Source organism: Brachyistius frenatus, unplaced genomic scaffold, assembly GCF_029030835.1.
Source record: "Brachyistius frenatus isolate BFR_SWC_R1_liver_20210118 unplaced genomic scaffold, ASM2903083v1 Contig_138, whole genome shotgun sequence".
Classification (NCBI taxonomy): Eukaryota; Metazoa; Chordata; class Actinopteri; family Embiotocidae; genus Brachyistius; species Brachyistius frenatus.
Genome location: NW_027210737.1, coordinates 244,576 through 271,220, shown reverse-complemented (window position 1 = coordinate 271,220; position 26,645 = coordinate 244,576). Strand labels below are relative to the sequence as shown.

At 40.6% G+C, this 26,645-nt stretch overlaps 1 protein-coding gene across 1 annotated transcript in view; it reads left to right on the top strand.

Annotated features, from left to right (window-relative positions):
* Positions 1-26,645, top strand: part of arhgef2a (Rho guanine nucleotide exchange factor (GEF) 2a) — a 43,958-nt gene that overhangs the window by 8,043 nt on the left and 9,270 nt on the right. The window contains exons 2-18 of the mRNA XM_069715101.1: positions 392-554; positions 1,195-1,262; positions 5,934-5,982; positions 6,272-6,404; positions 7,152-7,261; positions 8,487-8,630; positions 8,982-9,232; positions 9,458-9,583; positions 11,160-11,277; positions 11,914-11,990; positions 13,233-13,404; positions 15,357-15,433; positions 15,568-15,740; positions 22,313-22,380; positions 23,420-23,608; positions 24,534-24,617; positions 25,470-25,519. Coding sequence (XP_069571202.1) covers positions 392-554; positions 1,195-1,262; positions 5,934-5,982; positions 6,272-6,404; positions 7,152-7,261; positions 8,487-8,630; positions 8,982-9,232; positions 9,458-9,583; positions 11,160-11,277; positions 11,914-11,990; positions 13,233-13,404; positions 15,357-15,433; positions 15,568-15,740; positions 22,313-22,380; positions 23,420-23,608; positions 24,534-24,617; positions 25,470-25,519 — 2,052 coding nt within the window. The remainder of the gene's footprint in view (positions 1-391; positions 555-1,194; positions 1,263-5,933; positions 5,983-6,271; positions 6,405-7,151; positions 7,262-8,486; positions 8,631-8,981; positions 9,233-9,457; positions 9,584-11,159; positions 11,278-11,913; positions 11,991-13,232; positions 13,405-15,356; positions 15,434-15,567; positions 15,741-22,312; positions 22,381-23,419; positions 23,609-24,533; positions 24,618-25,469; positions 25,520-26,645) is intronic.

Here is a 26,645-nt window from a genome sequence, read left to right as displayed (position 1 = left end):
AAGTCAATATGAGCTCACATCCATCCTACCTATCAGCCCCATTCTTTTGAATGTGATATGTTAGGAATACGTTAAGGTAATTTCTTAAAAACTGGCACTGACATTTTGTGACCATAACTCAATAATTGGCAACTTTTAATTAATACAGCTGCTGTAATTTACCTTGACCCCACTGACCCCACAGTTAGTTTGACACATCCACATGGTTAGCAATAATGCTGTTTTCATGACATCTTGCTGCTTTTAAGTCCTATCTGTCTTTAGACACATGCAATAAGCATGATGCTGACAGACATCAATGAGCAGAAGCCATGCATCAGTTGTAATATGTTTTGTGACATTGACAAATATGCAAGAAGTTTTTCACATTTTCTTTGTGTTTCTCTTCCAGAATAAAGAGAGGGAACGCATAAGGGAGCGAGAGAAAGCGGCGAGGGACAGGGAAGCACGTTACAGCAATGGTCACCTCTTCACTTCACTCACAGTCTCAGGAACCACTCTCTGTTCAGCATGCAACAAGAGCATTACAGCAAAGGAGGCCCTCAGCTGCTCTAGTAAGTAACATTGTTCAGCAAATGTATTTCTATATCTACATACACTATACAGTGAGGGGTGGGTAGAGTAGCTGAGAAGCAAAAAGTTCAGTCAGTTTTGACTTCAGTAAGAGTATATACACATCCACTGAAAAACATACAGCCCCCCACTCTTATAGGGTGGGGGGCCTCCCATTCTATTTCTAGGTGCCTGCACTCTGAGAGGGAGGGTGGTAGGCAGTCTTTGAGATTTGCTTTATTTGTGATTTAAAGTCCTGGTACAAAATAACTAAATTAGTTTCCTTACAGTGGTGCTGGAGGCCAAGGGTACACCATCCAGAGTAACCATGTAGGTGGATAGAGAGTTTCTGAGGTCTTAATTGTGTTCAAATTCATGCTAGAGTTATTGTGTACTCCAAATATTTAGAGAAACTAAAGCAACATTATTTTTTATCTTTCATGCAAATAAAATCCCTTTGAACTGAAATGAATTAAACTGAAAGTCATCTAGTCCTGAGTGGGGGATTGAACTCCTGGTGAAGCATGCTTAAAATAATGTCTTAGTGTCCACATTTTTGGATACAGGCCATAATGAGCTGTTTTAGGTGAATTTTATGTGTTCTTTATTTGTTTTTATCTTGTGTCTTTATTTTTTTTCCAGCATGCAATATCACTATCCACAACCGATGTCGAGACACTTTGCCAAACTGTGCCAAAATGAAACAGCGGGTAAGACACCGGCTTCACCGCACACCATCATGACCACATTTTTAAGGATGTTATTAAATGAGTTCAGGACTTTTGGGGTGGATCATTTCTACACGTCTGTGAAGATTCTTAGTCGGCAATCGGACTTACTTGAGGTTCCTGGAGGCTTTAAGAGTTGAAACGTCTTCAAGAGCCACAAGCAAGTCCAGTTGCATTCAGATAACACTTAAATATTTCCACACACCCACATATTTAGAGAGATCGGATCGTTTTTTGTTTTAAAAAGATTTACATCATGAAAGAAAAAGAATATTCAACAGTCGCAACATTTTTCTCTCTTCAAGGCCGCTTTACACTACATGATTCTGAGACAAAAATGGACAATCATGTGAGATACATGTTTAAAGCTTTCATTCAGGGCTGAATGGTGGCTTTAGACATTACTGAGACATTTCCACTGGACGATTTGGAGCTTTTGGTGACCAAAGAGAGCCTGCAGATATTTAATCCAAACTTTAGCACCACATGGTCACAATTTGACTTCTGCTGTGACACTAAGTATAAAATATGTAATTTTAAAATTGTACATTTTAGTGGGGAGCGGCATAGTGGTGCAGTGGTTAGCACTTCTACATCACAGCAAGAAGGGTCAGGGGTCCGAGCCTTGGCTGGGGCAGGAGCCTTTCTGTGCAGAGTTTGCATGTTCTCCCTGTGCCTGCGTGGGTTCTCTCTGGGTACTCCACCTTCCTCCTACCATCCAACAAATGCATGTCAGGTTAATTGGTTATTCTAAATTGCCTGTAGGTGTGAATGAGCGCATGCATGTCTGCCTGTGGTGTCTTTCTGTTTTGGCCCTGCGATGGAGTGGATGTACCTTGCCTTCACATAAAAGTCAGCTGCAGCAGCCCCGTGACCCTCTTCAGGATAAAGCAGTTGTAGATTATGGATGGACCTTCAGTGGGATTTGAGCAAGAGAGTTCTTCTGTGAGTTACAGTCTACAGCTTTAACAAACAGGGTTTTCCATTCATTATTTATCAGTTATAAAATGTTCACATTGAAACACTGCTTGAAACAATTGTTGGAGATTTGTGGTTTCCAGCTACTTTATCCTGGGTTGTAACAACAATATAACTGGCAGCATTAACCAGTTTTCACTGATGCTGGCAGGTTACCTTCTTTTTTTAATCTAAATTTTATCACTTAGTTGAAAGAGGTAGTGTTAGGTTGGCTTTTCAGTTTGACTGTTTTTGCAAGATTTCATTTTGTTAAATGCATGCTCAATGTTCCTTTTGATTGGTCTTCTAATCCCAGGAAACTATCTTCCAAGCTCTTCTAACCTCTTCTCATTACGAGGCTATTTTATTGAAATTTCTAGCAGAAAAAACAACCATGAATGGAAAATTACAAAAGTGACACTACTGTCAACAAATGGATTATTGCCTGAGAGAATGTGAACATTAGAAAATAGTTGGTGCTTACATTATTTCACAGCAGCATTCTTGTCATGAGTCATGACTCAGACAGCATTATCATGAATAAAGACCTATTTAGTTAATAGGACACGCTAAGACTTAAAATGAAGTTATTCAGTTATTAGCTCTGTAAGGTATGGGATGCCTTAATGAAGCACTTTGGGGCCATTACTGTACATTTTTCCACAAATGACCAGTTGTCTTCTATGGTCAATATTTAAATGTTTCCAGATGTTTCAACAATGTATATCTCAGCATAAACTGACGATGAGATAATATAGGTTTAAATTTTGATTTGCTATTCGTTGGTCCTGAATGTATTTAAGACAAAAAGTATTGCTAAGTTGCTAATAGTTGCTAAAATGAGAAATTATATTTCTGTTATCAAAAGATGTGAAAAATATTTTGGCTCAAAAAACAACTAGACACTTGACTCTGGTTTTATGTCACAGACCGAATCAAAGAGAACAGAGAATGAGAATGAGACAAGTCAAGAGTGCTGCTAAAGAAAAAGTAATTCATTTTACAATAACAAAACATAATCACGTACAAACAATTATCAAAGTAAAAAAAATAGAGCAATAGTTATCATTTGATCCAGAGAGGAGGATTGCCCAACAATTTGTGTTACAGTGAACAATATAAACAAATATTACAAAACAGAGCAGTGTTGTGCAATGTTGTAACAAAAGAAGGGATGTTGCTACGTTGCATTATTGTAGAGCTTAGTTATGTGTTAAAAATAGATTATTTTATTTATTGCTTGTATTTATCAGAAATGTTTCATAGACTCTTTTTATTTCATATAAGAGTTTGTTATTAGATTTTGACTGTTCTACCAGACATGTGATAAGGGGAATCATTATCTAAAGCAAAAACAAATTCAGTCAAGCCAACAGTGATGTACCAAGCTGTGCACTATTGGAATTTACTCAATACACATATCAAACAAGAAAACAGCAAAATTACATTCAGAATGTTAAAAAAAAAAGAAAAAAAGTCATGAAACACATGGAGGTGAAAAGTGTTCCAGCTGCAGACAGGCAGCAGCTCCTCAAGATACACATGAAAAGGTGTTTTTAAAAACTTGGCTGCCTCTTGTAAGTTGAGTGTGTGTGTGTGTGTGTGTGTGTGTGTGTGTGTGTGTGTGTGTGTGTGTGTGTGTGTGTGTGTGTGTGTGTGTGTGTGTGTGTGTGTGTGTGTGTGTGTGTGTGTATCCTGTGGTTGTGAAGGGTCTGTCTATAGTGTTACTGGGATATTGGACTGAAACGGAACATATAATGGCCAAAAATGAGTCATGAAAGTTGTTCCTCATGTTTTTCAAATGTGATGTGTATGTATGTTATAATTATTTCATTATTGTACTGTCAGGAGCTCGTCTTGTCTTTGTGTGCGTTCAAGTCTTTTGTCCTGTTCCTTTTATGATGATGTAAGATGTTATGGTTGCATTGTCACTTTGAACATTTTCTTGTGAACCAGAGGAAGAATAGATGCAGCAAAGCAGCAGCTAATGGAGGTCCCAATAAACTAAATTAATGTAATAAGCACAATGTTTTCTTGTATAGAAAAACAGAGTGTAGACACCAATCAATAATGCTGTACATATTTTACACTTACACAATCTATTCCATGGGAGTTGTGTGGTGGATAATTATAGTCTGGTACGAACCAGAACCAATTTCACTACGTGAATATGGGTCTTGGTACCCTCCACAAGTAATAGTTTGCAGTCGTTCATCCTACTGGGAGCAGACCTCGGGTTAATTTGAACCAATCAGCATTGGTGCCAAAACCGGCAGATACTCTGCAACCACTGCAACTATCGAAGCGTTGAACGTTTGGTGATTTTTTTTGAGAGTTGAAAAATAAACGCTGCGCTCATCAATGTCACCAGCTGTCCAATCACAGTAAAGGAGGGGCGTGACAAACACGTTTAACCACCGATCCTGGTTGCTGATTGGTCCGCTCTTTAGAGTGGCCGTGCAAACGCTAGTACGAGCTGAATTACCAGACTGTAATCACAGACAAGAAAACTGAAGCTGCGAGCGACAGTCAGCGCTGCCAGGCTAGAATAATCCACCGGTGGGGCCAGAATGGTTCCCCTTAACCCCTTCACACCATTCACAGTCCTTATAATCAAACACAAAGACTGCCTCATGACTGAGACTTTGTACTGTGAATTACACAAAACAATACTCCTACTGACCAAGCATTCAAAATTAATATTCAACCAAACATAAGTATAAAGATATAGGTGAGTATAAAAATAAATCTTCCAAAGTTGGCTGAGCAGAATAAAATGAAGTGCAGTAACAACTGTGACTCAGATGAGGGTGCTCTGACTCATCTTTTCTGGGCTTTTCCTAAAGCAACAAACGTTGTAAATATTTTATTACATAGTATAAATACTGGGAACTACTACTATTACTACAACCACTAATAATAATAACAACAACAATATTCAATGGAAAAATAAAAGACTATATTTCACAAAGAAAATGTGTCACGTGAGTAATACAGTGTGTGAGGAGCTTCTGAGCGTGTTAATAAACAGAGGTCTTCTTCATTCTAATGATGTGTGATATCACTGATTTCCTTTCCGCACTGATCTGTCTTCGCTCATACCAATACGATACACTTTGTATAAAAGCGTCATGTCATCAGAAGAAGGGAAATAATAAACACGGTGGTCCCATTCATGGACAATTACACAGTTCAAACAGACGGGAAGAGCTACACCGCACTGTATGCTAAATCATATTCAGCTTTAGTTATGAATGCTGCTCTCTATCAGTTTAAAAAAGCTTGTTATTTAACATAAAATGTTATGTTTAAATGAAGTTAAATGACTAAATGCCATAACAAATACATAAATAAGTCAATATTTACATTTTCAAATCATTTGTCAGCTGCCAGTAAAAACAAATGACACTGGATCAGTGAACATTATTGGCTGCACATGTAGTACTGTAGGAAAGGTTTGTAGCTCATAACTTTACAAAAGTGACTTTCCTGTTCTGTTCAAGTTTTTCCTCTCTACGGTCATTAAATGCTTACTCATGTAGTAAACATGAGTAAACAGTTGGGTTTCTCTCCAAAGTTGTGTTTTGGCGCTACATAGACAATGTTGAATTGTATTGAATTGGAAATGCATGGCTTAAACTGTAAGAATGTGGAAAAGTGCAATACTGGTGTAACTTGTGTCTTTTATTATCACAGCAGCAGAAGATGACCCTGATGAGGAATAATGTTACGCTGCGCACAAAAAGTAAGAGCTTTTCTCTAACATGTAACATTCGAGTCTATTCAGTCTCCTCCTTTTACCTCAACTGTTTCTCCCTTCATTACACCTGCTATTGAATTCTTCTCCCTCTCTGTTCTCTATGTTGCTGTTTTGCATGACTTGTTTTTTTCCTTTCTTCTCCTGTTTGTTTTATTATATTCCTCCTAATCATGCTGTCATATCGTTCTTTTTCCTCCACCTACATTGTGACTATTCCAGTCACACCTCCTCATCTTGTTCCTTCTCCTCTGTTTGCAACATTTTCCGTTGGCAGCTCCAGGAATGCGTGAACGTCCCACTTCAGCCATATACCCTTCGGACAGCTTCAGACAGACTCTGCTGGGATCCCGCCGCGGTCTCTCCGGCCTGTCCCTGTCCAAGAGTGTCTCCACCAACAACATTGCAGGGTGAGCCTCACTGTCATTGGCCAGCAGGACTGTTGTATATCTGTCATATCTTTTCATTAGTGTTATAGTTTGATTTAAAATAAAATAGGGACGTGATTGATATTTAGCGTGTCTTCTGTACACAGAGAGAATATCAGTGTGTCTTTGTTGTGTCAGAAAGGTCTACATCACACACATTATTTTAAACATAGATTTTGGATTTGATATTGATGATTAAATAATTGCTGGTCACTGCCTAGTTTCCATTTGTCTAAAGATACCTCTGACTTCCTGGGCTGTATTTTTAGAAAACTATTCAGACCATGTTCCTTCATGTACTAAACCAAATATCTGAAGTAGCACTTCCTGCAGATACCAACAGATTTTTTTGATACATTTGAATGTGCTGTTTTAACCATGCAGTTGTCCTCAGAATGGCTAAATATCAACAACAACATGAGGCTACTTTATTCAAAATGAATACAATTATTCACAATCAAATTTGGGTGAAATTACCCTTTAAATAGCCCCATAGACGAGATACTCTGGTGTATTTGTTTTGGTATGTAACAACAGTTTAACTGCGGCTTATGAACTTTGTTCCTAACATTGGTGCCAGCTCACCTTTCTGAAAAGTCTCTGTGTCTAATTCATGATGAAGTTACCACTGTTGCAAATTCTCTGTGTGTTTGCTTCTCCCCTTTGTTTTCTCTGTCTGCTCTGCTCTGCACAGTAGTTCATTCTCATTGATATGTGTGTGTGTTGTAGGACCCTGAACGATGACTCTCCTCTGGGGCTGCGCAGAATTCTGTCTCAGTCCACAGACTCCCTCAGCTTCAGGGCCAGAGCCATGTCAGTGGAGTCTCTCAATGATGACGGTATTAAAACATACAGACCATGAGTAGCAGCAAAATGGGGTGCAAGGTGCAAGACTACTTGCACAGTTCAAAATCACTACTTCTGTTACAACAAAAATGCTACAAAGCTAAAACTTGGAGACAGAACACACATTGTGGCAGGTGAATAGGCTTCTGTGCAGGTGTAGAGTATGAACATTTTTGATGTTGGGGTCATGTCTGCAGGTAGGTGTGAGGTCAGGACACTGGTAAAGGTAAGAAGATAATGGGGACAACTTGTGAGCAGGGGAAGAAGAGGAGAGTCCGAAGATGTCCGATGATGGTGGATGTTCGTGGACAGATAAATGAGATTAATACATTATTTCTCCATTAAAATGTGGATGAAGTACTGACAGAAATCTATATATACAAATGTCTCCACATATCAATGTAATGGAGGAAAAAGCACACTAATGGTCGAGTTATGGTACTTCTAACACAGGCCACAATAAAGGCTTTAAAAAAAAGAGAGAGAACTACAGCAACAGCTGGCAGAAGCTTTGAGAAAGTTGAAATAAGGTTTGACATAAGAATCTGAAGAGTAAGCCAACCAGTTGACCAAACGATGTCTTCATTGTACTTCAAAAGGTAGAAATATATTTTAGACTGAGCTTTCTTTTAAGCAAGAAGAAAGAGATCTTCATGGAATTCAGAAATGTACAGAAGAAACTCAGTGAAATATCCTTTTTTTTCACAAATAGGTCAAATGTTTCACAAACTGTTTTACAGAATCTTAAACCTCTGTGGGATAATCTAGTCCACATTTGACCGGCCTACATATTGTGTTTTTTGATCTGAACAAAACAGACAGCTTGATGTGAAAAAATAAATGCAATGTCTCTTTTTTTTGCATTTTCACAAATAAAATAGTGATTTGACAACTTTCAAAGTGGGTTCCATCAGTTAGTCAGTGCTGTAAGTTAAGACTCCCTTAACTTTCCCCTTAAGTGCTGAATTAGAAGCTGTGTTCAGCTTAGTCAGTGACTGACTAGTAAACACACAAACTAACTAGGTGGGAAAGTAAGTATTCAAAAAGTAGTATCAAAAGTAGCAGTAGGCAATGCATGCTGGTATCTTTCAGCATTACAAGGTATAATCTGTGGATGCATTTTAAGGTAACTAACTGTATCTGGCACTGCATGTCTGCATAGGAGCACTGCATCATATTTTACACGATTCTTATACGATTTTTTTCCCTCCTGTTTAGGAGACATGTACTATTCTTCATTACTGGAGGACATGGACCTTGAGGAGCAGGACTTTAAGGCTGACTCGTGGAGCATGGCTGTGGACAGCTGCTACTTGCAGTCACACTGCAAAAATGTCATCAAGAGGCAGGATGTCATCTATGGTGACAAAAATATAATGTATTTTTCAACAGTAGTTAATTGACCTTTATTTTACCTCCCATTATTGAAGACATTCTATTGCTAAAGATTACTTTCAATGTACTAGCATCAGTGCTTTCAACTATATCTGATGGTCTCCATTCAGCTCAGTGAACGCTGATTGAGGGTTGAAAGTTATGTTGCTAGTAAGAGGATGTCTGTATTGTTAACTGTTGATAGAAATAATTGAAATTTCAATTTTAAAAATGCACAAAAAACAGTTCTCATTACATTTTCTACAAAGAACCATTATTACTGCTGCAGTCAGTTCGATTATTTGATGTTTGAGTGTGATGTGGGTGTGTCCTTCTTAGAACTGATTCAAACAGAGCTGCACCACATGCGAACGCTGCACATCATGGACAGGGTGTTCCGGCAGGCCATGTTGGAGGAGCTGCAACTGGAGCTCGCGACTGTGCACACCATGTTTCCCTGCCTGGACCAGCTGACCAGGATACATTCCCATTTTCTGGCACAACTTATCTTCAGGCGCAACAACAGCCTGCAGCCAGGATCCGGCCGCAACTTCACCATTTATCAGCTGGGGGACATTCTCCTAGAGCAGGTTACCTCCATGGTTTCTCACATTGGACTTGTTCATTTCTAAATAATGATTTTTGCAACTTCTCTATTGTCTGCAATGATTTTTACCTGACACAGTGATCTTATAGTCATGTCGCAAATACAGATGTTATCACGACTTACAAAGACTTTCGTTGACATTAAAGCAAAAGATCTCTCTTTTATATTCACACAGATAAAACAACTTGTTCATGTGTTCTTCTGCCAGTTCTCAGGCCAGTGTGCAGATGACATGCGGAAGGCCTATGCTGAGTTCTGCAGCCGCCACTTGAGGGCTGTCAAACTATACAAGGAACTCCTGGCTAGAGACAAGAGGTTTCAGTTCTTCATTCGGGTAAGAGAACCACAGAGCACATCAGAGTACACAGCATGTGGTGCATGCACATGGGAATTAAAGTAACTTTATAATAAGAAACTAAAGATTTTCAAAACAAAAGTTACTAAAGGCTTCATATCAAAGACATTTTTATTTTACTACTAATACTACTGAAATTCATTGAGACAGGTCACTTGGAATTGTACAGTAATATTGAATGATTAGATTCTGACAATGAGAAATGTCTTGATGTCTTGAAATGTCTTGATGTCTTGTCTGATGTGTCTTGTCCTAAATGAAGGGAGGAGACAGGACAAGGGAAGTTTGAAATAGGTCTCTAGTTATTTTGGTTGGGTTGGCTCAAGAGCAGCTTTTTAAAATGGGATGGACGCATGCCATTTTCAAACCATCAGGAGCAGAGCTAAAGGTGAGAGAGAGGTTAATTATGGAGAGTAAAGCAGAGCCCAAAGTAGGCAACACTTCTTTAATGAATGTGGGGGATTACGCCTAATGGACAAGAGGACAGGAACATATGGGACACTGTTTCAAACAGACTATGTAGAGAGACGGGAGAACTCAGACAATAAAGTAGATCAGAAGAAGCAGAAGAATTATTAAAATGAGATCAAATGATATTGATTTTGTAAACAAAGGAAGACAAACATTTCGGTCTACTGGGGAGGAGGCAGCCGGATGATCAGTGTTTACAAGGTGGTCAGTGGTGTTAAACAGGAACCTACTGCTTCTGATTACGGCAGCAAATTAGGCAGCATGCACCTTTTTGATGCTTTTTGTTCAGTATGGGCATTAATTCTTTCAGACAGAGAAGATGAACCCTGTATTTGAATTTCTTCCAGCTGCACTCCACTCTTTTAACTTCTTATTAAATCTGACCATTGGCATCATTGATCCAGGGATGAGAGTGAGTTGAAGAGAAAGACTTGGTGGTGATCCTGTGTCGACCCTGACAGTAGTTATCCATGACTGCAACTGGTCTCGTCCTGCAAACCCCACACACAGCTGTTCCACTTTAATTTTAGTAAAAGATGATTACTGTATTTGGGTTTCATTAGCACCACTATAAATAGATTCTCATGGATACTCCTGGTTTGGATATCAAGAACTGTCTTTTGCAGTGTAATGTTTTCTTTCTTTATGTCCGTATGAACAGTATTTCAACTGAGGTTTGACAGACTTCTCTCTGAAGATCTCTTTTTTGCTTGTAGGTAAACTCCATACTTGTCTTTTGGCATTCAGCGTGGTTATGAAGCATAAGAAGAACATCCAGTTTAATAAATGTTGTTGGTTTCAGTGTATGATTCAGTTGTTACCCTTTTTGGCTGCTTGCTACTCTGGTTGTCTGGGTTGTTTTCATCCTCCTCTATTGTGCACTTACAGTATTCAGGTCAGTAAAACCCTCAAAGTCCTCCACTCTAACTGAGCTACTGGGCTTCTCTGAGCTATTTCTGTTATGTTTATAATATATACAAAACTTATACAAGTAACATCAAGGACTGTTGGCCTTACAGTTTTCTTCTTTTTTTTCAATCAACTTGTCTTTGTGTTACTAAACTGTAACCTCTCACTGTCTCAGCGAGTGAGTCGAGGACCCCTGCTGCGTTGCCATGGTGTTCAGGAGTGCATCTTGTTGGTGACTCAGCGGATATCCAAGTATCCTGTCCTTATTCAGCGCATTCTGGACAACACTACTGGTGAATCACCTCAGTTATGATGGCCTTGTTATCTGTTTACTTTTTTAGATAATACTTACATGCCTATTTACATACAACAAAGTAAAAAAAAACAGCCAGCAATATACGTACCTGTACACAGCAAACATGACACAAGAAGACGTTCAATGTATCCATCAACTTGCATTCAGCAGCTTTTTGGCAGCACAGATCTGGCAAAAAAATAAAAATCTGATTTAGTTCACAGAGAAACCATTATGTAATTTTCCTCCTGCACCAACATGATTGGTGCCAATGACCAAGAAGATAAGAATCAATTACCAGACCTGTATATTTGACCTTATCAACCAAAGATTGTGTATCCATTGCTGCTGCACTTATATGAACAAAAATAGCAGGTGCTCCCATCAACAGAGCCAAAATTAATTTCAGCAAGAGGAACTATAACTTTAAACACTTAAAAAACTCATCTTACTATACGGTTTTATTCAAGTTTAATTTTGTTATTGTTTAGTCTGAGCAACTGTCATGAATAGTTTAAGGATTAAAAAAAAAAGATGGATAAGGCTGACTTCATGATAATATGTCTACATGGTGTTTGTTGTCTTTGTTTCTTGTACAATGACAATAATGCCTGTGTGTTTGTGTGGCATCCAGATGATGAAGAAGAGGCCTCCTCTGTGGCGCAGGCTCTTTCGATGGTCAGAGAACTTCTTAGCTCAATAGATCAGCAGGTACCAAACTTCTGTCTGATTACTACATTAGCGAGAATATGACAACTCACAACACCATGCTGAATAATCTGTGTATCGTTTGTTCCTTTCAAATCCAATTAAAAACCCCAAATCCGAAAATGAAAATGATATTTTTATTTTGTCATTCATTCGTAACTCTAATGCAAAAACAATTATGTTCAAGGCAAAAAATAGGAAACGAGAAAGGTTGCATGGATCTGAACTTGATTTTGATACTGAATCTGTCTGATGGCCACTAAGGTGAAAGAACAGCTGAAAAAAATTAAACGACAGTAAGTCAATGCATCTATACTTTTTCTAGTAGAGAAAAAAAACATTTTTTTACATAATTATAACTCACTATCAAATAAATAAGATCTTAAGGTTATTAATCATTGCTTAGCTTGACAAGACATGAGTGAAGGCACCTGATTGAATGTAATGAACATAAGCTTGGATGTTAATTTAAGTGTTTTGTTTTTTTTCATCACGTTTAAAAACATTACTTGTGTGAACATATGTAAGAAACATGCCATTAATACATTAGGTGCACTGTCCAGCATCAGCCCCATTTTATATATTTCATTATTTAATAATTATCTAAGTAGCTTACATCAAGTAACCTATGTCCTAATGTGCTGATGTACTGACAACTATCACCTAGTTGCTTTGATATTGAAGAAATCTTAAAACCCTGAAGATTCTCAGGCACATTATGAAGCATTGTTTTAGTCTGTTGTGGATTACTTTGTTATTTTAGAAAACTATCTCATAATCAGGATCATAAATGTGGCTGTGCATCTTTTAAATAATGACTGTTAACTGTTGCTACTTCACTTTAAAAAAAATCAAACTCAAGTGTGAGTTAACAAATCAGACACGTCAAAGACAACTTTCATAGTCCTTCCAACCTTCAAGGCTACATCTCAGAACATCTCAGCTGATGATGCTTCACTGCTTTATCACTTTTCATTTCTGTCTGTCCCAGTTGCACCGACTGAGCGGACTAAATGTTCCAGTCTGTTAGAACTGAAGAAGCCTTTCGGATGAGAGGGGAAGACTTTTGGAGGAGAGTTTTTAATTTCTCATCCAAAACTCAAGAAAGTCCACTTACCTTTTGAAAACACTTAGATTGACCACGACCTGGATGACTGAGAATACATTCATGTTGAATCCAATCTTTCGGTTAACTCCCGTTTCATTAATCCACTGTTTTTCCATGACTTTTACCCTGTTTGGCAGATGGAGGAACTGGAGAAAACACAGCGAATGCAAGAGATCCAAACCAAGCTGGACCAACGGGCGGAGACCAGAGTGAGGGACGGTGGACTCTTCAAGCCAGGAGAGTTGCTCCGCAGGAAACTGGTCCATGAAGGGACCCTTCTGTTTAAAACTCCAGGATCCAGGATTAAAGGTACTCAACATGGTGAAAAGATCAGTTTGGGTTCAACGTAAGTGAACTTTAAGTATGTAGTGCTACATAGAGCAATATTTTCTTTTAACAATGGTAGGTTAAGTATAGGTATAGGTTAACACTGACTACTGGCTACAGTAAAGAAAGTTACTGTTATAATTTGTCAGTTTTATTTATGTAGCGCTAACAAAGTAAGGTTGTCACAACAGAACTACACAACATTGTAGAGGAAAACCCAACAATTCAACAACAATCTATCTGGCCCAATGTTAATAAAGAAAATAGAACTCAATAGGCCAAAAGTAAATCTTAAGAATTTTTAGTTTACGTTGGACGAAATACAAACAAAGGAGTTGATTGCTTTTTTGATTGTTTAACTTTCAAACAACCAATATTATTATTATTTCTGTCACACACTAAAAATACTCTTGTAAAGTTCTTGGAACCAGTTAATTTTGCTCCCATGTGATATTTTTTTGTTGACTCTTAACTTAATAATGTAAACATTTTTATGGTTTTTGGGCTTGACATTTTCTGACACAGTGTGACACTGTATTTCTCAGCTTGACAGATGACTCTCTATAGTCACTGTTTCTGGTCCTGACAGGGTCATGAGATGCCTTCAAATTGCTGTTTTTTCTTTTTGACAGCAAAACAAGTAACATGAGCTGAAAAAAAAACAGAAGATGACAGCAAAAGCTTTGGGGATTGATATCCATCCATCCATCCATCCATCTATCATCTTTCGCTTATCTGGGGTCGGGTCACATTGGCAGCAGGCCAAGCAAGCTGACCCAGATTTCCCTCTCCCAGGTCATGGTCTGAAGAGGCCAACAGGACCACGTCATCTGCAAACAGCAGAGATGCGATCCGGAAACCCCTGAACCTGACGTTCTCCTCCCCCCGGCTGTGCCTAGATATCCTGTCCCTGAAGGTCACAAACAGGACCGGTGACAAAGGACAGGTCTGGTGGAAGCCAACACCCACCGGGAACGTGTCTGACTTATTGCCGAGAATACGAACACAGCTCCTGCTGATGTTGTACAGAGACCAGATGGCCCGTTGCAACAGGTCCGGCACCCTGTACTCCTGCAGCAACCCCCACAAAAAAAACCCCGTGAGACCCGGTTGAAAGCCTTCTCCAAGTCCACAAAACACATGTAGACTGGATGGGCAAACTCCCAGGCCCCCTCCAGTCATGTTGCGAGGGTAAAGAGCTGGTCCACTGTTCCACAACGAGGACGGAATCCGCACTACTCCTCTTGAATCTGAGGTTTGACAAACGGTCGGAGCCTCCTTTCCAGCACTCTGGCATAAACTTTGCCCGAGGGGCTGAGTAGTGTGATACCCTGATAGTTGGAGCAACTCTCCGGTGCCCTTTTTTGAAGATGGGAACCACCACCCCGGTCTGCCAGTCCATGGGTACTGTTCCCGACCCCCATGCGACATTGAAGGGGCGTGTCAGCCAAAACAGCCCAGCAATGTCCAGCGCCTTCAGCATCTCAGGACGGATCTCATCATCCACCCCTGGCGCCTTGCCACCGAGGAGCTTTTTGACTACCTCAGAAGCCTCTGCCAGGGATATGGGTGCGACTCCCCCCAAGGCTTCAAAAGCTGGTTGGGTTTAGGAGTTCCTCAAAGTGCTCTTTCCACCGCCCGGTGATGCCCCCCGTCCGAGTCAGCAGTCCTCCACCTTGATATGACTTTAATATCCAGATTGATATGACTTTAGCTTTATATGTGTTCACATGATGGACAAAGACAACTTCTGACTGTGTTTTCAGTGTACTTTTGTATAACGTATCTGTGTGTGTGTGTGTGTGTGTGTGTGTGTGTGTGTGTGTGTGTGTGTGTGTGTGTGTGTGTGTGTGTGTGTGTGTGTGTGTGTGTGTGTGTGTGTGTGTGTGTGTGTGTGTGTGTGTGTGTGTGTGTGTGTGTGTGTGTGTGTGTAGATATGCAGGTCTTGTTGATGAGAGACATCCTAGTTTTACTGCAGGAGAAAGACCAGAGGTTCATCTTTCCGTGTCTGGTAAGACATTTTCTCACAGAGATACAAAAGCACACTAAAATTAAACTGAATTCAGCAACGGATAATTTCATTGTCATTCTCTCACCTTTTTTCTGTGTCACTTTCTCCAAACAATACTTTGTTGTGTGATTAAGGACAAACCTCCAGTACTATCACTTCAGAACCTGATAATCAGGGATATAGCCAATCAGGAACGAGGCATGTTCCTCATTAGTGACTCCTCCCCTCCTGAGATGTATGAGTTCCATGCTGCCAGCAAGGAGGACAAGAACATCTGGATCCGCCACATCCAGCACACTGTCAGCAGGTGGGCAAACACACCAACACACACACAGCACTTTCCCTCATTTTAAGGAATAACTCCAAAATATTTTGTGAGTGAGACCGAACAATCTATCAGAATTAAAATCCTTAGTGTTGGCCGAGTACAGGTATACAAGGAGTTTCACTTGGTGCAGGTGTCAAAAATAAAGAACAAACTAGAGGAACAAATCAGTATATAAACCTAAGAAAACTCTAAAGAAACATACATATATATACTCACAACCTTACATATACACACATGCACACATACATTTCTGAGATAAAAAAAAAAAAAAAAAAAAAAATGAAATAGACCATTTACACTAATAGAACAATAAGAATATCTACAGTGTTTTGTTTTTTTGTGTTATTTGATAGGAGGTATTCAAATGATCAATGCAATCAGATGAGGTCATGTAGTACTGGATACAACATAGTATAATATAGTTGCAAATTTGAGCAAACTCTGCAATATTTAGCTTGCATTTTTTTTTTTTCCCTCAATTTTTTGCAAAAGATGTGGTCAGAAGAAACTGTGCTGAAAGTATTACGGTATGAAGTAAAATATTTTAAAACAAAACTTTTAAAAATAAATATCTCATTTTCAATCAGGAAGGCTCTGCTCCTGTTTTCTCATCATCAAATAAAACCAAAAGAAAAACCAAAAGTGACAGTATTTGCTGGAAATGTGGTCTTCGCATTAAAATTTCTAATTAAATGTTTATTATCAAAGGAAGTGATTCCATATTACTAAATGTTAAAATAATTGTATACACACGTGAAGTTGTAAGAGACTGCACTTTGTTTGTGTGCATCCAGCAGGTCTGTGTTGAATGAACATGGATTCAACAGCATCTATGGCTTTTATTTTGACAGCTGATGTAGTCGTTGTTTCTGTATTAGTCACAGACCGTCTGTTCTGTTAAACTTTTATCCCCATTGTTTTCCAAGTTCGATCATTTAAAAAAAGATAACTAAAATAATTATGTGATGCACAACATGATTATTATCAAAGTTAGTGACTATATATTTATTCCTTTATCGGGTAATATTTAAAAAAACAAAACATTTTGTTTTCTCGACTTGCAGTTTTTTTCTAATTCACGCAATTGTACAAACAAAACTGACTCCACAAATTAGATCACAAGTTTTGAAAAAAAATATTTTTGGAGCAACAATCACAAAAATACTCCAAGCATTGATTGTTTATGTCAGATTCATGGCTGGTTATATATGACATGGCAGTTTTGTGCAATTGCAGAATCGGTAGTGTGTTGTGTATTTTTCACACAGGAGGAATGAGTGAAGGGTCCTTGTTTATGTGAATAATAGCCCTGGGAAAGTTGTGCAAGTGGTGGTTTGTCCGAATTCATGGAGCTCTTACAGTCCGTCTCCTCTCTGATGGAAACTGCTGGAACAGTGTGCGGATTTTCCAGCATCCTGCCCGCTCATCTCTTCTTCCTGAATGAATGCAGGTGTGTGAGAGGAGAGTGTTCAGCTGATTACCTTCTCTGTACATGTGCTGCAGCTGCAGTGTGAGGATGCAGAGCTGAACCAGATGAAGATGAAGGATGTGGTGATGGATTTATTTTTTTTGATGGCTGTGTAGAACTGAAGAGAACTGCACTGTTCATGTCAAATTTTCATGGGCCTGGTTGCATGGTGGAAAAAAACAACAACTGTTGCCGAGCCTGCAGGTCTGAGCCTCGAGTCCACCGGACAGATGGCGGTAGCTGAAAAAGTCTGTGACTGGGATGATGGGATGGTGTCTTTGATAATCCTGTAGGTTCAGAACGCTAAACATAGTAAAGTCCTGACAACATTACTAACAACAATTCCCATGTGCACATTAGCTGGAAGTAAAAACTACCTATTGACAGCAGAAACCTCCGACGGAACTAAACTCACAGATGGGTGGCCATCTGCCTCAACCGGTTTGGGGGCAGAAAGAGCGGTGAGAGAAAAGAGCAGCATAGAGAAACAAGAGATAATTAAAACTGCAAGCAGCTTCACGTCGGGGATCCAGCAGGTCGGGGCAGGTTAAAACTCTCCAAAGAAGAAACCAGATAGAAACATGATCCAGAAGCAGCAATGAACATTGTTGCGTATTTAATTTATTTTATCTTGCAAGAATTTTGAAGTTACAGCTGTTGTCCTCTTTGTGTAGTTACCATGGTTGCACGTGTTACTTTGTCCATGGTACTTTTGTCTCTCCGTTCTGCTGAACCTACCATTAGCGTTACTGCAGTAACATTCACTGAAGATTAGAGAAGACGATTTTAGAAGATGGTTCACTTACTTTTTTATTAAAATGTTGTTTACTGTCCGTGTTCAGCTTGAGAAGAGAATTGCTGGATAACATTAATACAGCTATTTGTCTAATGTGAGTATGACTGAGATGGAGTGCCTTCACTTTACCTGAAACGGACTAATTTCTTCTGACAGCAACATATGAGACTGAAAGTAATGTTGGCATTACATCTGTCACCTGTGTTGCATTAGATAAATAACGTAGATAAACATTAGCTTGCTGTGACAAACCTCTTGCTTTTAAGAGGTTGAGGTGGTAGAGCTGTGTAGCTCCTCCCCTGTCAGAACGCACCGCCTCATAGTCAACATCCCCTACTCACCGTGTGACCACAAAGGGCCCTTGCCACTTGGCGAGGAGTTTGAAGCTGGAAGAAGGAAGCAATACAAGTACCTTTTCTCCCGGTGTGAATTGCCTCAGCTTGGCCCCTCTGTTGTACAGCCGTTGTTGACGTTCCTGGGCCTGGAGCAGCCTGGTGACAGCCTTCCCGGTGTGAGGAGTTTTGCTCGTAGGTCCAGGACATATTGAATTTCGTTTTTTCTGGGGCTCGGACCTTCCTCCCAGTTTTCCTTAAGCAGGTCGAGCACCCCTCATGGTTTCCTGCCAAACAGCAGTTCAAAGGGAGAAAATCCCGTGGTGGCATGGGGGATCTCCCGCACTGCAAACAACAGAGGATCAAGCCATTTATCCCAATTGTGTTCATCTTCGTGGATAAATTTATGGATCATGGACTTTAAAGTCTTATTCAGACGCTCAACAAGACCATTGGTCTGTGGGTGGTATACACTGGTCAGAATAGACTTAACCCCCAGTAATCCGTAAAGTTCTCTGTGTTCGTGACATGAACGAGGTGCCCTGGTCAGTCAGAATCTCTTTCGAAATTCCGCCTCGGGAGATGACCTGAAACAGAGCCTGCGCGACACTCTTTGCAGAAATGCTGCGCAATGGCACTGCCTCGGGATATCGAGTTGCGTAATCCACCAGAACTAACACAAAGTGATATCTGCGTGCACCCCGGTGAAATGGCCCGATGAGGTCCATGCCGATCCGCTCAAATGGGACCTCCATCAATGGTAGAGGATGCAAAGGCACCCTTGTAATGGTCGGCTGGTTTACCAGCTGACACTCCGGGCAGGATGCACACCACCAGCGCACATTCCCCCCCAATAAAATCAGGTCATTATCCGGGCCAGTGTTTTAGCATATTCCATGTGGCCAGCCATCGGGTTATAGTGAGCCACCTGGAAAATTATTGCCCGGCGGCTTTTCGGCACCAATAACTGGGTGTTTTCCTGTCCTGTTTGAGTGTCACGACTCACTCTATACAGTCTGACCCCTGCACACTGCCCCATTAATTTATGAAACCCCGGCCAATCTGTTCCCAAGGTTAGGGGGTGCGTAGGTGGGAGTTCACCGCAACCTTCACACTATGCTTTTTCCCCATGTATCTAATTTCCACTGACACTATGGGATACTCGTGAACATCCCAATGCATACACCTAATCTGCACCCACCATGCCTCCACCAACGCCCCGGGCTGAACCAGGCTCTGTATACAGCCAGAATCCACCATTGCCTGATGTACACCCCCTGGATCCTTACCGGAACACGGTATGTCGACCCTGGACCGGGGGAGGGTGTTGGAGGGCCGGCAACCCGGATCACCTGGTCTACGTCCAGGAGTGGACACTCCTTCCGGCAGTGCCCGGGCCGCCTGCACCTCCAACACTCCTGCCCTGACGTCTGAGGGGCCCCCTGTAGGTTGGGAAGGCGCCGGCAGCTGCAGGGACCTGTTGAGACAAGATATGAGTGAGAGGGTGAGATGGCGGAGGTGGTAGTGCCGAGCCAAGAGCAGTGGCTGGACCCTCCTCCGAGGGGCGGGAGTCAGCTGAGCTGGAGCCAGCGGGCGCCTGTCGTCTCCCTGACCACTGCAGTGGACAGCGAGGTGGTCCTCTGCCAAAATGATGGCAGTATTTAGCGATGCAGGATGGTGGCAGTGGACCCACGCCGCCATTTTGGCTGGCAGACCCTTTCAGGAATTGTTCGACCACCACCTTCTCTAGCAAAGCCTGCTCCCCCACCGAGCTCCCTAGTCGCAACCACCTGGCTACGGCATCCCTCAGCCGCTGGGCATGCGCGAAGGGCCGGTCCTTTGGCTCCAGCCTGGCCTCACGGAACCTCCGTCGGTGCTCCTCCGGTGAAAGGCCCAGCCGGTCCAGGATGGCTTTCCTGATGTCAGGAAATGTGTTCCTGAACTTGTCGAGGAATGACTGAGCGTCATCAGCTGCTGTCATTTTCTGTAGGGCCGTCCCCTCCAGCATAGAAGAGGCCGGCCGACGGCGGCAGAGCTGCAGCCGACTGCTGCGAGCCCCGAGTACCTGAGCCTGCCTCTCCCCCTGGGCCAGCAGCGCCCCCAGGAACTGCCTGTTGGTCTCAGCAAGGTCCCGCTGCATGGTCGCGATCTCCCCATCATCTGTCCAATGGTGAGGACCGGCTGCGCTGGCATGCCCATCTGCTGTCTGTCCATCTCCCTGCTGAGCCCCACATTGGGCGCCAGTGTGACGAACATTTTGCCATCACCGTGGATTCTTCCAGCGTGAACGAACAACACTCAGACAAAATACGGTTTCCGATGTGTTTATTCAAACACAAACAATAGCGACTACTGTGTGCTTTCCTGCTGATCCTCTGAGCACACATCCCACGACCCACCTCCAGTGTGCAGCCAGCCTGCTGCTCAGTCTGTCAGGAGTGCCACCCGTCTGGTGACCTGCTAGGGCTTTTATCTGGGGAGAGACAATCAGTGATTCCCTGCAGCTGTGCCAATTAAGCCTCTTCAAGGCACCGGTCCCTGAACCACTCCCCCAATCAGTCACTCCTGCAGAGGAGCCAAACCACACCCCGCCACCACACTTACCTTTTTATAAATATTGGCTTCTCCCTGTATGTTCGGCTGTTGCTTCTTGTTGTGATTTATACATGAATTTAGTTCATAAAACAGTAACATCAGATAACATTACTGACAGACACAATGATACTGAATGTAAGGTTCTAATTATTACCAGCAGTGAAACACGTCAGCTGCTTCTAACCAAGAGTTATTCTGTATTTACTGAACAGTGTCTGATTCCACAGACGTTTTTTGGGGATAAAACAGTAATTAGCTAATCTTTCAATTTGTTCACCTTGAACATGTTTGTTTTGTATTCATGTGTTGAACAAACATGCAAAATATTGTTGTCATAATTATCGTATTGACATAGATTTAAATTCAGTTTTTGTTTTATTTTCATTGTGGAAAAAAAGGTCATCATCAAAACTTTTTGAAAAATTGCTCACATTGAAAAAGGAAACTACTCCTCCGATTGCTGTAATTGGGCCTCATTACCATCAGCATGAATAATGACCATGCTATATTTACCAGCAGTTTAACATATGACTCAGCATTTCCTGCTTAGGTCCCAGGAATATGTTTACCAATGTTTTTTACGATGGAGCTGCCAATTACCAGATTTGTTTTTTCGGTGATTGTCTCTGAGTTGGGAAAATCAATTGGACAAACGGACTGGTTGGTGATGAACTTTGGATTTTGCTTAGGGCATATGATTCCTAAACACAGCTGTTAGCTGACAGATGATTCAAGACTTATTCTGAAGATGATGAACTAAGAAAATTCCATAAACCGCAGCACAGCACAGTGTGTTGGCAACAGAAAGTAACAAAATATCATTACAATAATGACAACTGTGTCAGCTCCTCATGCACAATTCAAAGACTGAGCAGTATGATCTTATTAGCAGCTTTGGGATACAGTAAGAGAAGCACAGAGGGGCTTACTTGTGTCTCCTTACAAACTTGTACCATGACAGGTGAAAAACTTCCATTTGATTGAAGTTATTTGTGCTACATAAGAACGCGTTTCTTCTTAAGCTGCCTTAAATGCTTTGTCATTCAAGGCATTGTGACCTCATTACTAAGAAACTCCTCTATCCTGTATGTTGAGTCATGTTATATTGTTCCATCAATCAAAAAACAAAAACAATAGTAGTGATTAGTAGAAATCCAGAAGTGAAACCTAAGTTGGTATAAAATTGTTTTTCTTTATCTCTTCTGGGAGACATGATCTGTGGTGGTGCAGCATTATATCTGCCTAATAATTTGTAAATATAGCCTGTCTAAAAGCACAAAACCCAACGAACCAAATTGAAAAAACGAAACATTAATGTCCATCATATCACTAATAACAGAGTTTGTGTTACTTTCTTTAGGTGCCCATCAAGAGAGGAGTTCCCCCTCATTGAGACTGAATACAAGGCTCACCTTCGGCGGCTCAAAGGTTAGAAGACAAACATTAATTTCATTTTTTATGAATGAAATGACTGATTTTTAAAAAAGCAATACAAGCAGCTGATATACAGACTCACTGCATCCTTAATTGAAGAAAACATTTAATTGGAAAGTTTTTACATTTGTAAGTCACTTACAACAATCTGTGTCACCACTTTTGTTTGAAACTGATTGTTTTCCAAATGAGGGGAGCTACCCATGAACTCAACACGAGACCTACACTGAACAATAGATGTGGATGGCAATTCAGAAGTTTACGACTACCCTACTATAAAAGTGTATTTTAGGAGTTCCTCTGAATTTATAAATGTCTAAACAATCTCAGGGTATTTGATAGAAAGTTCATAAACCAAACAGAAGCGTATTTCCTCACACCCGATGTAAGGCTGCTCCAAAACTTAATAAAAAAGAGAATTGTTACTTTGTTGTTTTTTTCAGTTGGTGTCTTTTCAACTTAAACAACCAATGCACGAAATGTACAAATGTGAGCTGTTCCTGTAACCTCCCACTAACCTTGTGAGTGTGTGTGTGGCTTCGTTCATGTGACACTCAGGTTGCTCAGATTCTTTTTCTTCCAGAGCCTTCTCCTTTTCTCTTGTGCCAGTTCATCCAAACTTTATGCTCTGTTTGAACTATTTTCAACTTGCATTTGTCTTGTTTCCATTTGCTCTAAAAAGGGCACATTGTTATTTATTGTTTTTACTTATATATTTCAGTGATGTCAGAAAATGTGCTTCTATCAGTAGCCTTTTTCTTTCTGTTTTGATTCTGTTTGAACCATGGTGTTAATGGCACTTTCTGGGGTTTCTGTGTAGAAAACAATGAACCTCTGTTTTAATTTACTGTCTCTATTGATCACAATATTGCTATGATGCTATAATATGTTGGGTGTATGTATTAGGGCTGTGTGTCGCTTAAAGTATACATGTGTTGACCAGGGGATTTAGGAATAGGCAGAATTCATTGTCTTTTGTCGAATTAAGTTGTGTCTGATCCATGATTAATTAATGTTCACCCACCACCCACAGCTGACCTCCAGCACAAGGACCAGGAAATGCTGGAGCTTCTACAGGAGAGGGTGACTTTATTCTGTGAGCTGGCAGAGGTGACAAGTGGTCAAGAGGGCCTTCAGCCTCCCATCACTCGCTACTTGTTCAGGGCGGACACACCACAAGCTCCCCGTGCAGAAAAACTCCTGCTGGATGCCACAGCTGAGGGTAATTCTTCCAGATTTATTGTGTGCCAAAAAATATTATTTACAACTTTATATATATATATATGTATATATATATATATATATACATATATATATATATATATATATATACAACTTCAACAAATAATCACACCCATTAGTTAGTTTGGACACAACTTCCCTTTTTTACAGTTAGAAGTAGTAGTTTTTTAACTTATTTTTGTAGCAGACAGAAATTAAAATGAGGTTTTCTGACTGGGTTAGTGACAATAACACAATTAAATTTTTTGCATGAGTGACATCATCTAAATGACAACCCATACAAGTTACACTCAAGAAATATTAAGCAACAAATAAGAACAAATTCAATTGACTAATTTACACTTTGTGCACACTTTATTGTACAGAAAGAGTAAAAATGTCAAAACACATGTTTTCACTCAAGCGGAACAGTGGTCCAGTGGTGAGCATGGTCTCATCGCAAGAAGTTTCTGGGCTCCAACCTCAGCCGGGAGCTTTCTGTGTGGAGTTTTGCATGTTGAGGATTTCCTCTAGGTGTGAATGTGAGAATCCATGCTTGTCTGTATTTCTGTGTTGGCGAGCTGTCCAGCGTGTACCCTGCCTTTTCCCAAAGTCATCTGGGGGAGGTTCCAGCCCCACCGTGAGTCTGTACAGGTCAAAGGGTAATAGATAATGGATGAAATCGAAAACACAATAAAGTGTGCAAAAAGTGATTGAGTATGACTAGATTCTGAAGTGACTGTATAAGTTAATAGCAAAAATGACATCTGAGTTATAAAGATATATATGCATGTGTGTGTGTGTGTGTGTGTGTGTGTGTGTGTGTGTGTGTGTGTGTGTGTGTGTGTGTGTGTGTGTGTGTGTGTGTGTGTGTGTGTGTGTGTGTGTGTGTGTGTGTGTGTGTGTGTGTGTGTGTGTGTTCACAGTGGACAGGTTGTGTGAGCTTCTTCTGGGCTCCGGCATGGACAACCCTGCTTTGTGCCATCACAACCACATGATGGTAGAAACCAGTGAGTCAGTAAAAATTCCTCTCTTACAACACAAACTAATGTTTTATTGCATTCTTCATCATTTTCCAGCAACACAAAAGTATAATAATCACTAACAATATAGATGAACATAGAGGATACACAAAACAGACAGAAATCCAGTGTGTAATACATACAGAACAACTTTAAATGGTAAATGGTCTGTACTTGTATGGCGCTTTATCACCTTTCAGTCTCAAAGTGCTTTAACATGGTTTTCCCATTCACACAATAATGAGACAGATCACCATGCAAGGTGCTGCCATCAGGAGAACATTCACACCGATGGTTCACCATCGGGAGCAACTTAGGGTTCAGTGTCTTGCTCAAGGACACTTGGGCATGTGGACAGGAGGAGCTGGGGATTGAACCACCAACCTTCTGATTAGTGTGCAACCCAGTCTACCGTCTGAGCCACAGCCTCCCCTACCAATGTTCTCTTTACACATACAGTATATGTACATATACTGTATGTGTAAAGAGATGTTACATTAATGAAATGCTAAAGTTTCACCTAAATTTGACAACAGTGAATACATTAATAACTTGAGAGTTGAGCAGGTGAAGCAGGACACAGTGTTATTACAACTACCATATTGAGCCATGCAACCAAATGCTCATACAAATAGTTCCCCAAAAAAGTACAGATACTATCCTAATGTGATTTTTACACTTGACTGAACATCAAATTCAAATTCAATTTTAATAAAAACAAAACCATAACTCCCTGTCTGATCTTTGTTTGCTGTAATAAAATGGTCGGACATTGGTATAAATACATTTTTATATTTCTAGAACAAGTTGTAAGTGACTGCTGTGTTTCTCTCCTCTCAGGTGATGAAGATATGTTTCTCAACGGAGCCCATAATTACTTTGCAGCAAAGGTGAGCTGGGGACCAAGGTGTAGCTGAAGGGAAAGGAGTTTTAGAGCAGTGGCTCTGGCTGATCTGGAGCTTGATACTTTCTCATCATTTGAAAAGTGTTAACATCATCTTACCAACTTTATATAGCTGAACAGTCATGTGGGAGTGTCAAACTATCCCTAGTTTGCTTACACTGAAACAGTAAATGCGGCACATGGCATGGTGGTTTGAGCCATGGATGTATTATTGTAACTACAGTTATGGCACGTGATGCTGTCCAGCTACTTTCACACTAAAACACTTTGGCATTATAACATTTATTTTACTAGGGAAATTCATTTGAGTCTTTAACTCATCTTCAAGGATGACAGACAAGACAAGCCTGTTTATATTCCCAGTTAATCATACACTGACGTTTTGTCAAAGCCTCAGAGGGACCCGCACAAGGTGCCCTTTGGAGTCGGACTGTGATGACCCAGGTCGAAGAAGGAAACCATGTAATGAATTAGAAAGAGTGATGAAGTCAGGTCACTTGGAGACCACTGTTTGAGTCAGTGAGAAAAGCAAAATTTAATGTGGATGTATTTTAACTTCAGTAGATTACTTATGCAACATTACACATTTAACTTATGCAACGTGCCCGCAGTATGTATGGTAATGTTACTTACATAAAACTAAGTGTCGTAGCAACCATTGTCGTAGTAGGTGTTGTAGTAGGTGTGGTAATAGGTGTTGTAATAGGTGTTGTAGTTGGTGTGGTAGTAGGTGTTGTAGTAGGTGTTGTAGTAGGTGTTGTAATAGGTGTTGTAATAGGTGTTGTAGTTGGTGTCGTAGTAGGTGTTGTAGTAGGTGTTGTAATAGGTGTTGTAGTAGGTGTTGTAGTAGGTGTTGTAATAGGTGTTGTAATAGGTGTTGTAGTTGGTGTTGTAGTAGGTGTTGTAATAGGTGTTGTAGTAGGTGTTGTAATAGGTGTTGTAATAGGTGTTGTAGCAGGTGTTGTAGTAGGTGTTGTAATAGGTGTTGTAATAGGTGTTGTAGTAGGTGTTGTAATAGGTGTTGTAGTTGGTGTTGTAGTAGGTGTTGTAACAGGTGTTGTAATAGGTGTTGTAGTTGGTGTTGTAGTAGGTGTTGTAACAGGTGTTGTAAT